Below are 13356 nucleotides of genomic sequence, written 5' to 3' on the forward strand. Positions count from 1 at the left end.
ATTTATTAATGAAAAAAAATGATATTCATAAATATGATATTGATAGATTAATATAATATCAATATATATTTTTGATATTCATTATCTAAAAAGAAAAAGAAATCCATGCACGGAGACGAACCCGGATCTTCTGGGTCCGAAGCGCTTCGCGTTGCCAGATCGGCCAAGCTGCGGTACGTAACTATTCACACTGGACGTAATGCTATAACCTTACTATATGGTATCATTTATGCCGATTTTTGGTCGTTTTCTTGACGAAATCATTTTTTTTCTTCTGCAATCTTGTGGAATAGATGTAATATGGTCATTTTTCAGGATATCAAAGTCCGAAACCACAATGCAATGATATTTCCGAACAGTTGTAGCAGTTACATGCGGTCGCCGTCCTGTGTCACATGCAAATCTGCGCCGTCCTGTGTCACATGCAAATCTGCGACACAGTGTTGAACCAAGCTTCCTTCCTTCCTCCTTGCTTGAAGGTAAAAGCCAGGAGAATGCGTTTCGGCGCGCATGCGCCGAAACGCAAAAAAATCTCATCAACTTCATGATATGAAATTGATGAAAATATATTTCTGTAACCTTAGAATGACAGATTCAACAACAAAAAACATGGGATCCCAAAAAATGAGTGGGACAGCACAAAACAAAGCTGGAAACAGCCCTGCACTAAAGCCAGTTATTACCATAAGTTGTGGTCTATGGGTGTGGTGATAGTATAACTGTGAAGAGGGGACAGAGTCTTGGTGCAGAATAAGGTACTCATCGTACTCAGCAAAATGAACTCTCTTCTACAGAAGCAACACATGGAACACACAAAAGGAGAACAGAGCAGAAACTGAGAAAAGGAGTTCAGTTGCACAAAATAAAACAAACAAAAACACATGCAAGAGAAAGGAAAGACAGAAAAGAAAAAGCAATAAGCAGTGAAAAAGACAAACACCTAGAACAGAATTCTAACATGTGGAATGTAAAATATTATTTCATAATCAATAACCTTTATTTCTAAGAACAAATATACTCAGTGAGCTACATGGGTGTGTCTATCAGTATCAAGAAACCTACAGCAAACCTTTCTGCAACAGAAAAGGCAAATGCAATATTCTTGAAGAAAATATAAAACGTGTCAGCTGGAAAGATGACAGACCTGGAAGTAGCATCTACATGACACCAGAATTAGAACCAAAGAATGTAGAGTTACACATAGTTTGGCTTATAGTCAATATCCATGTCAACAAATTTGGTGGCATGCCCAGAATTTACTTGGAAAAGAAGACTGGAAAAGAAAAAAGTTGCTATACTCCAGAATGAATAAATTATGGAAAATAAAGCTCTTGTTTCATTCTGATGGACAGGAGGGGGGGAAAAGAAAATACTTTGGCTGGTAGGAGGCAAAGCAAACAGGGAGCAACAATAACAAATATGTTCTTTCAACTGTCAGCCTGTCAGGGCTGAGGGTTTCCGCCAGTAGGAACTGCACCTCAGGTCTCCACCTCTGCTGCCACCTCAACTCATGTGTCATTTCTTGGGAGGTTTACAGGGAGGTGCTGATGTTTTCTTTGATTCCTTCAGACTACTGTTACACTGGGGTTGTCAGCAACTGAAGGAGAAATGTTAGGGGCCACTCCAACGGTAGGGAAACAAATGGTTCCTCTGGAGTTGGAATGTGACTGCTGCCAAAACCTCTTGAGTTACAAGGTGCAAAATAGCCTCTTATTGACTGAGATGTCTCTACTGTGAATTGCCTGGCCAATCACAGAAATTGTCAAAGAGTCAAAGTGAGGATAGCATGGTAAAATATTGCAAAGTTTGAAAAACTGGTGGTATGCATGTTTGATGGTGACCCTTTAGACAAAAAGATATGTAGTTTTCTGTGCCAGAAAGCTGTTGTCTCTTACGGTTGTGACACAGCACTAGGCATCAAGTACAAAGAGTGCATATGTATCGTGTAGGCCTTAGTCATATTTTACAGTTACACTTTTACTACATCAGCACTATGCCGTCAAATTCTACTGAACATCAACATGCACTTACAGCAACTGATGACACATTGGAGCCGTACCCATCATCCTCTGCTTCGCCCTGTGAAACACCAATCAGAGATCAGATGACATTGGGATTTTCAGGGGATCTGCCTCCCAACACCAAAGTTTATGGGATTCATCAGAGAAATCCCTAATACAATTATGTGTGATCTGGCGGGTCAAGACTGAGCCCACTGAGTTTGGAGAAGGGTAAGGCTTCATTAACTACTGCTGCTGTGGTTTCAGGTTCTGGTCCACAGGGAAGACCAAAGCTCTTAACCCTACTTTCCAGATACTGGCCCACTGCCGCATGGCATGAATCCACAATGTAAGGGGCATTCTGTGTCAAAGAGTTATCTTCCATATCTACTGAGTTAAAACGACATGACTACAGACTAGATATTGTTTAGACAAAGCTTACACAATTGAACTTTTTACATCCTATACATGTACCTGATCATCCCTAAATGTGAAATTAATACGTCTAAACAAGAAAAGAAAGTTACCTTCTCAGATATGGATGCTGTGTCACTCCTGATAGAGACTGTGTCACTCCGGGAGGACCCTGTCTCCATTCTGGAGGAAGAGTCACTCCTGGGAAGCTGCAGCTCTGACTTGGGGCCACCATTTTGACTCTGGGCGGGAGGGGAGGGTCGTTTGAAAGTAGGAGAGTGTGCATCATCTAATGGTGAAGGTGGCGGTTCATGAGGTGGAAACTGGTTATGTGTGATTGCTTTTTCAAAGGAGGGTTTACGAGCAACTGACACTGGTTCTTTAAAGGAAGACTGTCGGTTTACTGGCAATGGTTCTTCGTTACGCTCATAGGGACTTGGCGGTTGGTTAAATGACGGCTGTCTACGAATTATCTCTGGTTCGTCATAAGGCGGCTGTTGATTGTAGTCGTTGAAAGACGGCTGTCGGCGGACAAGATCTGGTTGTTGGTAGGGCGGCTGCCAGCCGGCGGGAGATCCACCCCCTTCCTGCTCAGCTGGTGGTGCTGGAACATCCCAGTCTCTTCTCACAGGACTAGCCTGCATGTACAGAGATTATCTGACATGATTTCATGCTGTACAACACTCAAATTACTACTGATTGATACTGATCTACACACAGATTAATTCCTATTTCAGAATTATAACTAATTATAAGCATGACTGCCACAATATTACATCTGATAATTGGAAGGTTGGATGGCTTCATTTGCATGTAGAGCTGAGACCTGTTCCCACCAGACAATTAAAGCTTTGGTTAGAAGGAGTCTCTTGGCTCCAAGCAGGATGCTGCTACACACCACAATACCACTTTATTAACCAAAGCTACTGGGGCAAGTCTTCCCATTCTCCAGTCAATACTACATGAATATATTCAACACTCAGCCCAACATGAATAACATTACATGGTTGCTGATTCTGTGTGCACCAGACTTAATAGTCTGTGAAATAGCTGTGTGCTCATCAAACTCTGTATCACATTGATTGGACTCTCCCAGATTAAATCTTGTAATGCTACTGAAGTTTAATCTGACTTTTTATAATCCTATAATGTCTGACATTACAAGCCTTATGACTTCTCACATCTGTCAGCAGGGTAAGTTGGGCCAGTCAGGGTACCAGGTAATTACTTAGGGTAGAAGCCAGTCAGCTATACCCACAATAACTAATCCAATTTCTCCTCACAAATGAGCTTTTGCTCCCTGCCCTCCCCATGGTACTTTTTTCTCCAAGAGACCTGAAGAGGGGAGACTTCTCCACACTTTTCTTCTTATCTCTTCTCAGTCTAGATTCAATTAAGACAAGTGATCTCAGCTGGAACCCTGCATAGCCAGCACTGCTTCAGGTGGAGTCAGGGGTGAAGACAACGTTGTCAGTTTTGTATCAGATAAGGAGAAGCAATGTCTTCTCTAACAAACATCTATATTACATGGGCACAGGTCAAGGGAAGACTAGTACAGGTAGAGTCAGGGGTGAAGACAACGTTGTCGGTTTTGTATCAGATAAGGAGAAGCAATGTCTTCCCTTACAAACAGCTATATTACATGAAAACAGGTCAAGGGAAGACTACTACAGGTAGAGTCAGGGGTGAAGACAACGTTGTCGGTTTTGTATCAGATAAGGAGAAGTAATGTCTTCTCTTACAAACATCTATATTACATTAGCACAGGTAACATGTAAGGGGCACACCATAATGGCCTAGATATAGAAAAGCTAGGGAAACTCACAAGAGCAGGAGGTGGGGGTAAGGGAGGTTCTTGAAAAGCCAGATAGCTGGAGGGTTGCTCTGGAGGCTGGTAGGGATAGTTGTTCTGAGGTTCCTCCCCTGTGTACTCGAGTTCTTCCACGGCAAGAGGGCGGACTCGTGACACCTGTGCGGACGGCTCTCGATACTTCTTCTTCAGTACCAGGAACTTCTCCCCCTGAAACATCGTCATGGTGATATCACAGGTATAAACATGAATAAAGTTTTCTGATGATAAAAGGATGATGATGATGATGTTAACCACCAGTCATCTTCCCTTAACAACTTCCAAGTTACATCAAAAACTTCTCTTAAAGTTAAAGAAAAACATTTTCCAATAGTCTACATCTACTTATGCATGTTCCAGAGTATAGATCCGATTAACACACCTTAAGCATGTCTCCAAGTACAAATCCCATCAACACGATAACATCTGTTTTGTTCAAATCCTATCTTACATTACATTACAGAAACATGTGTGGTCATATTGTGTGGCAACAAGCATGTATGTAATATCTAACTATAAACAGTGTAGTTTAGCACCTCCTCCAAGAGGACCTTTGGGCGGTGTATTGATTTAATGCAGGCAGTGTGGTCAGACATGGCAGATGTAATGGTAATTCAATAGTGATTGATCCTTGGGGCGAGGGAGTCTTGCCAACTACTGGCATATTTTCTGCTTGACTTCTGCTAAAGTTAACACATCTCACCAGGCTCTACCAACAGGAAATGTCAGCATGTGTTATAAAGTTACTAAAGAGTGCCAGCTTTCACTAGGCATTGCCTAAAATTTGCAAAAGTACATATACTATTGAGATCTCATTCAAAACTGATACCATAAATTCTAGCTATACTCTATTTTCATCCATATTTTGGAAACTTTTGGAAATGCTAAAACTGTTTTCAGAAAAACAAAACTGGACTTGTATTAACTTTTGCATGACATCCTAATTGCAGCTTACAGACATCTCTGTCATGTAATGCAGACACTTCACCTCAGTTTTGCTTGGTGAAGGTGACAACTTTAGTTAGTACTTTCTCTGTCACCATTCATCGCCTACCAGTTGGAACCTGTCTAATTACTCTTCACATTCCTGTAGGCTTATTCCACAGGGCAGGTGCAAGGTTGTGGGTGACAACACTGTTGTGATCCAAGCAAACACTGCAATGAGTGATGATGGAGCTCTCTATACAAGGAACCAGCTCAGGACCTTCACTCACTCGTAACAAACTACCCTGATGTTTAGAGAGATTTGTGAACAGTTCCACTGTTCCAAACCATCTGCTGTTGTGACATTGTGATCTCCAGTTGTCTACTTGGTAAGGTTCAGCCTGCTGAAGTCCCCCTTCTCCTGCTACTCATAATGACCAGCTATCAGAAGGGATCCCTCCCCAGGGCTGTGCCCTGCCTCCAGTCTCACATACCAATTGCAGCATAAAGACACCACAGGCAGTAACTAATCCCACCCTGTATAAATCATAAACACACCTTTGGCCTCCCAGCCATCCATCCTGCCACCGACCTGTCACATACAACTTAACATGGTCCCCACTGGTCATGGCCAATGTTTGTCTGGACATCTTTCTTTGTTCAACAAGCCCAGCTGTCTGTCACCTGTCAGTCTCCCCATCAACATGGCAGCCCAGTTTATCATGGGGTAATAAAACATTTCCCACACACGTCCCACCCTTCCTACAGACCCTAACTGTGTAAGGAGGAGGACAAGATCGGGGGAGGGACACCGGGGTGACAGGGGCTCACTTAACACCTGGATGGGATATTATGGGTAATGGAATATTATGGGTAATGGATGAAAGGTGAAAGTTCAATGGTGTTGTGACATGGTCAGTGCCCCAGACAGGAATGGAGCCCTTATGTTACTCCTGGGCTGTTGACAGTCCTCCTCTTTGGGACCATTGTCCCTATTCCAATCTTGCAAATGTTTAGGCAGCTGAGACCTCCCGGCACACTTTGGTGGAAATACTTGAGAGAAAGAATACAAGGTGGGAGTTGTTGGGTCTTTGCCAAGAGGTAACTTGGAATTACAAGACTTAAGAGTTGGTGTGTGACAAATAGGCTCTCTATGTCAATTATCACAACCAATATTGACACTTTTCTAAATGTCTAGCCCTGCAAACATAACAGAGTTGCAAATATATAGCTATGCTTTCTTCCATCAACTTCAATACTCAACTCCATCATCTCCAAGTTGTGTCAGTTTCCTGATGAATGAAATTTACACAAAAGACCTGGCTGGGAAAACAATGTAGCCACCCCTTTTGAAATATAACATTAATTGATCTAGATCTAACAAGAAAAAACAGATAGCACAATTTTATAAGCTAGAACTGCTTCTTCTCAAAAGCTTTGCCTACTTGTAACCTGCAGTTTCAGCAGAGGCTGATAGGGGGTTAAACCCCTCTTTCCTAGGAGAGCGTAAAAATTGTAAACATTCCATTATATATACTCACCGCATTTCTTTTTGTTTATGCAAGTGACAACCTTACGAAATGAATAAACACACAGTAAAGAAAATAGATGTCCTTTGCAGCGCTAATAAACTTTTTAATGCAACTAGTGTCTTCGGGGAAAGTATGTAGATTAAGAAAAACAATAAACATTTGTGTGCTGGAGTTGTACTTAATTTTGTGTCATCATCTCATATGCATGTTGTGTACATATTACTTCATGTAAATTACAATCTTATCATATTTTCATAACCACACACATGAAGTTAATGATATAAGACTTGATTTTCTAACTCATTTAAGTTTACATTACCACAATACAAACCAAACGTCCAAAGGTCTGTGGTAAGGGCAGTGAAACAATGCCTGTCCACAGCAGAGACAACAAAGCCCAACCGTCACACCTACAATGTACGTACCTCTTCTTGTCTGATCACTGCCACGTTGTTCACAAAGTCCTTAAACAGCTCCCGGGCTTCCGCTGCAAACAAGGCCACAGAAATGTCATTGAACTGAACACAGTACAAACACAAAGGCCTCCCCCGAACTGGAATAAAGTCGTCACCAATGACAGGAAGAAAGGTCCCAAATGAGGTCACCAAAAGGAGACAAACAACTTTTCTAAGCTCTTTTTTCGCCATCAATCAAGTTCAGTTTTGACAGTATCCTCTTTATAGTGGTCTCTCTGATCATCCGGTGATTGACAGATTGGTTAATTTGCCCTCTGATTAAATACAGGCGACACCTGTATACCTCCAGGCTGGTGAAAAAGATACAATTTAGTTACTGTCTGTTGGGTCTAACCTTTACATGGATCTTAAAGTGGATTGTAGTCTCAACCTGGCAATTGTCCAATCTTACCATACAGTGTTTACAAACCTTTCCTGAAAACCGACCCAGTACTCAGCTCAGAGGGATTTATTCGTTTCAAGGCATCCTCCTCGTTTGAGGTGAAGCATGATGCTTTTTCAAGTAGCTAGTGGTAGTGCAATGCGGCTTCGCCACGGCTCGCGTTTTGGCCAAGCACACCGGGTCACCCCTACTCTTCTCGATAATTGTGCTGGGTTCTTTTACGTGCAGAGGTCTGACGCTTGAGGCTAATGCCTGAAGCTTCCTCATACACGGGGCCGCCGGCTTTACTTCATCATCCGAAATGACAAATGCAATTCCTTACAACATGTCCGAGCTGGAGTCGACCCCTAGGATCAAACTCGGGCCCTAGGATCCACGGAATTTGACCCAGATGGCGAAGCAGCGGGGTTGCGCCACGGGGATCTATAACAACTCCCATCCAGTTAGGGTTTTACTTTCACAATAACAGTGACATTGACTGGAGGAGTACAAAAGGAGCATACCACAATATTTAGCATGATTACAAAACTTATACTATAGGTTAGATGTTTAAGTATAGCTGTTTGATGAAGAATAAACAACAGCGGCATATGACTGAGATGTTATGCATAACTTATATCATAATTTCTGGGTTCAATGTTTCTCAACAATGCCAGATGTAGGGGCATGCTGGTTTAAGGTGACTGGTCTCACGATTAATAAATCCTTTATTGCATACATATATTCAACAATCAAAAACTGAAATCATTAAATGAAAATACACTGCATGAAATAATTCTAAAACAGGAAATAGTAACAGTGATGCAGTTGGTTGGTCAAAACTTTTTCTTACAATCTGTCTTACAAAGTGGTTATTAGGGAAGAACTATGACCAACATCTACTACTAATCATCAATAATACTTGTAATATATCGTAACACTGTGTTCATCTTCTGTTTCTATAAGCAAATACCATTTGTCATCATATGTCACATACTAAAGATATTGTCTATGTCAGTAGAACGGTTGAACCCAATGCAAGATCTCTTCCAATAGATTTTACAGCAGAACAAAAATCTGTTTAACTGACATTCCGTAATTTGATTACAATTTGCTGAATAGGCATTTCGTACCCCATCAACCTTTCATTATCAAGGGTAGAACTGCAAAGCCCTGATTTTGTTTCGCATCCAATTCACACAGATAGATAGACAATGCCGTCTTTATCAAATTCAATTTCAGGCAGCCGTGCCAAGTGCTTGTTATCTTCCTCAATGGCAGTCCTCATAGGAAGACAAATTGGAACTCCCAGAAATGACAGTGACAAATGACATATTACTCCGTTATGGATGTTGAAAAATATCTCATTAGGACGACCTCTCATGCTGGAAAAAATATGGTTAGGATCTCATTATGGCGATGATGAATCTATTAATTCACATATAACAAATGACACCGCTCCCACATGCCTTATTTGCCGGCTTCAATATTCAGGATGAAATTGCCACTGAGAAGGGGATAATATGAAATGTCAAGGTGTCAAATTACTAATGTAAATGAATGGTTTGTGAAGATTAATTCATTTTTCTGGGGGGAACAAGGGCAAGTAGCTGCAGGCTGGAATAGGGAGTATTGGCTCCAACATATGTCGTCACATATCCACTACACTCACCCCGAACATCTATCATAATGATAGAGAACTACAGCATTGACTTTATATGAGGCAGAAAACTTGGTGGCGGTTCAGAGATAGGAGATATTTTTAATGTCTAACCAACTTAGTGTATGATCAAACACCATCCTTTATATCACATAATGCTAAATCTTATATTCAGAAGCTTGATATCAAAAGTTGAAATAAAGTATTATCATGCTCCACAGCCACCAAATTGACCAATGATTATAATGACATGCAAGGAAGTTTTATGATATGATTACAATGTTATGTGCATTCATCATTTAACAAAGCATAGTTTTGCGTTGGTACTTTTTTTACTGTCCGCATGAGGTCATACACATTAGTGCTGGTGAAATCAAAGTTATGTACACAGCATCGAACTTTGCATAAGGGTAATCAACTAAAGTTATGAACTCCTGATCTTCAATGTTGTGTCTGTAGTTAATCATTATTATATCAGGTGTATTTGCAGCCAGTGCCACAGGCAGGTACCCAATGTGTAGGGTAATGAGGCTGTTTAACGTGTTCGAGGCACCTCCTCGAGCACGGGACCCCCGTTTTACGTCCCTCCCGGAAGACGATTTCGTGGAAAGCTTCGTGAGGCTACAGCAATCCGGATAATGTATTTGTTTATCTGACAACTATGGGGCATTTCCACACAAACCCTTGATCCTTGATGTTGGTCTAACTTTCCTAACTTTGACCTTGATTAGGTTTTTCCTGATGCTACATTTGACCAAGGAGGTTATGATTGGACAGGAAATTGAGTTCAAAGGTTACGTACCATTACGGTATTTGAACAAAACTGCCTGAAACCGGAAGTGGATTCCAATTCTGTACGCCAAGGAACAAACGTATTGGACGTTTTCTGATACATTTGCAATCAACAACAACATAACCACCAAACCACACACCATCTCTGGCATAATTTCTCTTCATTCCCAAAGGACACACCCATTTTAGGAAATTATAAACATAACCTTATCTAACACAAGTCATGTTACTTCATGTTATGTCATTTTGGTTTCGCTGTGTTTCTGCAGAACTGAGGTATAAATAACAACTACACTATTAATGATTGTGGCTCTCTTCTCTTGTTTTTCAACTTGATAAAACGATCAGGCGATAAAAACAGAATCTTTAGGTGGAAATTATGATGTTTGTTTGTGTGCGTAATGAACCAAACGTAAACATCGACCGTTTTGCTAAAACCAGGCGTCATAGACCGGTCAAACCCATACCTTTTCTGGCGGGATCATTCAGGTGTTGTCTGAAGTGAGTTACAAGTTCGACATTTCTCACTCTGCCGCCTCTATCGGCGATAAACTGCTTCACACCATCGAAGGTGAACTCATAGTCCGCCATGTTTAGTTGAATGACCAAAATGGCGGCTTCCGGTACAGCGGGGCATCATGGGAAATACCGAGCTCCAATTTCAACTTTCACTTTCAAAGTCTTTTCCTCCACCTGCGGGAGTCAGAATGCATTCTTATTCACGAAAAATGTAAACCGTCGTACATCACGTTAGGCGTTGCATAAGTCCTAATCAAGTTGACGCACAAAAACTGTGAAAACAAAATTAGCGAGCCTTACACACCTGTTCGGAAGTTTCCCTCTGTGTACAAATCATTTGGAAGCGAGAGATTTTTACCACTGATCAAAATAGATAGAAGATGCATGATGTCACGTTAAGGTTTGCGGGTGGCACTAAAGGGAATCTATTGAAGGTAGCTTTGGTCAACAACCCATACCTAGGCCATGCAACATACTCTCCAAATAAATCTATGCAGACGTTGACAAGGCCTAAAATGGTTTTGTTATTCTATTTGCATCATTTCATGATTAAGATCGATAATACTGTGCATGATATTTCGTCGATACAACAGCCTATTAAACAACGCATTCTACTTTGACACTTCTCTCTGATCTGAAAGATTCTCGGCAGATGGCCTCGAGTAGTAACAGCATCAATCTCATACTTTGTTTCAGCACGTCTTCAAGGCTATTGAATTAAAAAGCTCTGAGAAGTTGAAATTTAAATCCTTGTCACGAACTCTCGGTCAGTCCCCGACACGTCTCCACTGATAGGTGCTGACACCGGGCGTCCAGCGTGCCACGATGTCAAGCACCATCGCCCGTGCGAAATTGGGTCTGCGATGAGCCCACGCCAGACAAGTCCTTAAACCTTGGGCCGGCAGCGTGAAATTGAAGTCTCAATTTCATCTTTGATGAAAGTACGCGTTTACTTTGTGAAGTAATTAATTTGTGGACGAAAGTGGCTTGATGGCGCACCATATTGTGGGCACGGTCCATTCTCCTTATAGAATGGTATTGATCGAAGGCTGCGGAGGAAGGCAATGGCCATTGACAGCATTTGTTACATGAAGTTTCAGCGGCAATGAAGGGGCTGTGCGCGCGCTCAGGACGGATTACTGCTGACTCCGATTTCCGGATTCCGGACATCACGACTCCAGTGTGAGTGTGTACGGAATGAGAATAACAGATTTCACGGGACAGTGAGTCTACTTCAGCTCCAAAACCACAGAAAGATGATAACAAGGAGGTTTCCGCTAAATTAGCTCTTTAAAGACCAGACCGATTCCATATCTGCTTGGTAAACTACCATCAGAGTGATTGATACTACTATCTTCTTGTGTACTTAAAGTGAAAACAAAAGGGTCATCTCTTCCAATAGACGGCCCGCGAACAAAAGACATCAGCGCGCCACCGCAATTGAGGTCCACTCGGCTGGCTCCGGTCAGCAGGCGATTTATTTTCGCGCCCAAAAATCGATATCCCCGAAATTGTAATCATGAGCAAGTGTATTGATATGGGGAAATTCCATTAAACGAAACATTAGAGTATTAGGCGTGGTAATGTCTCTGATAGGGTAGAGCAAGTGCAAGGCAAGTCATCACTCGCTCCAGACCTATCTTTATAGACCAATGCCATCTACAAGGTCCGTAATCTCCCCGGCGGACGGACCAGACAGTTTTGTGAGCGGATTGCGCGGGAAGGAAACCGCCACTTGTTCTTCCCTCTCAACCATGCACTTACCGTGATGACAAAGACTATGTTTTATTCGTGTCCGAGGGAAGAAAATTGAGATTGAGCACCGCTTGTCTCTCATTGAGAGGAAATATTCCCCTCTGTCGTTTCTACAGCTTCACAGGTAAAGTTTAGGGGAGATGAAGTCATAAATCAGGGCTGTCCCGCACCGCGACCGGGCGAGACGGCGCGACAGAGAAGGATTAGATCGTGAATCGTCCTTATCCATTTTACTTGCCTAAGTGATCGCCCCTGAAAGCTTTGTGTTTTGCTTTTATCGTACAAATGGTCATTCCGATTTGACTACAAACCCTCTCGAATCTTTCAAAGTAGAACGGACCATGGGGAAGTGGCCCGGCCGTAGACAACTTGTACATGTAATGATGTCGAAAAGGCCTTCAAAAGTATGTATTCTTTCAATACGTCTTTGAGTACATGTTGGGGGTGGGGGAGGGCACAGCCACGAACCTAAAACCCGTCGCACATAGCCTGTCCTGTCAAAATAATTGGAAAATCTCTATCGATTCCCTGTCCTAAAAATGTTGGGAATCCGCATTTTCACTGGGAAATTTGTCATATTCTACAGGCTTCACCCATCGTCCCGCCAACCGTGATGACTGTCTTCACTAGTGGGACAGACGACCACGGATAGCCGTGGAGTCAGGTTGGCTACATGGATTGTTCAAGGTTGAATTAAAGTTTTGTCCTTTTCATCTCTCAGATCAGAAATCATATAGCTAGGTCATTGACGCCCTCCCACCCCACAATCCTTCGTGGTCAGTCCCTGATAGTACTGGGAACGAGAAGCACGTCGTGTACCAGTGCCTAAGAGTACTGGGAACGAGAAGCGCGTCGTGTACCAGTCTCTTTGCGTACTGGGAACGAGAAGCACGTCGCGTACCAGTCATGGACTCAGTCATGAGGGGATGACATCAATATATCACATGCTGCAGTTGTATTACTTCAGATTTCCAGACAGGAAAACGATGTCTAGAAGTATCAATGACATCATTTCCACAATTTCCTCTAATCTAAATCAAACCACAGGGCGCTCGGGGGCATTGCACATCTGCT

At 42.2% G+C, this 13356-nt stretch overlaps 1 protein-coding gene across 2 annotated transcripts in view; it reads right to left on the bottom strand.

Moving 5' to 3' along the window:
• The window catches only part of LOC136439095 (ankyrin repeat domain-containing protein SOWAHA-like), a 29958-nt gene extending 19333 nt beyond the window's left edge, over positions 1–10625 (bottom strand). For both annotated transcript variants that reach the window (XR_010756486.1, XM_066434274.1), the window contains exons 1-5: positions 10476–10625; positions 7145–7206; positions 4240–4434; positions 2528–3052; positions 2032–2079 (exon numbers count right to left, since the gene is read on the bottom strand). Coding sequence is in view for 1 of the 2 variants with exons in the window: in XM_066434274.1 (XP_066290371.1) it covers positions 2032–2079; positions 2528–3052; positions 4240–4434; positions 7145–7206; positions 10476–10599 (954 nt within the window). In the remaining variant the exon portion in view is untranslated. The remainder of the gene's footprint in view (positions 1–2031; positions 2080–2527; positions 3053–4239; positions 4435–7144; positions 7207–10475) is intronic.
• Between the last annotated feature and the right edge of the window lie 2731 nt (positions 10626–13356).

The sequence above is a fragment of the Branchiostoma lanceolatum genome, chromosome 7, assembly GCF_035083965.1.
Source record: "Branchiostoma lanceolatum isolate klBraLanc5 chromosome 7, klBraLanc5.hap2, whole genome shotgun sequence".
In the NCBI taxonomy this organism is placed as follows: domain Eukaryota; kingdom Metazoa; phylum Chordata; class Leptocardii; order Amphioxiformes; family Branchiostomatidae; genus Branchiostoma; species Branchiostoma lanceolatum.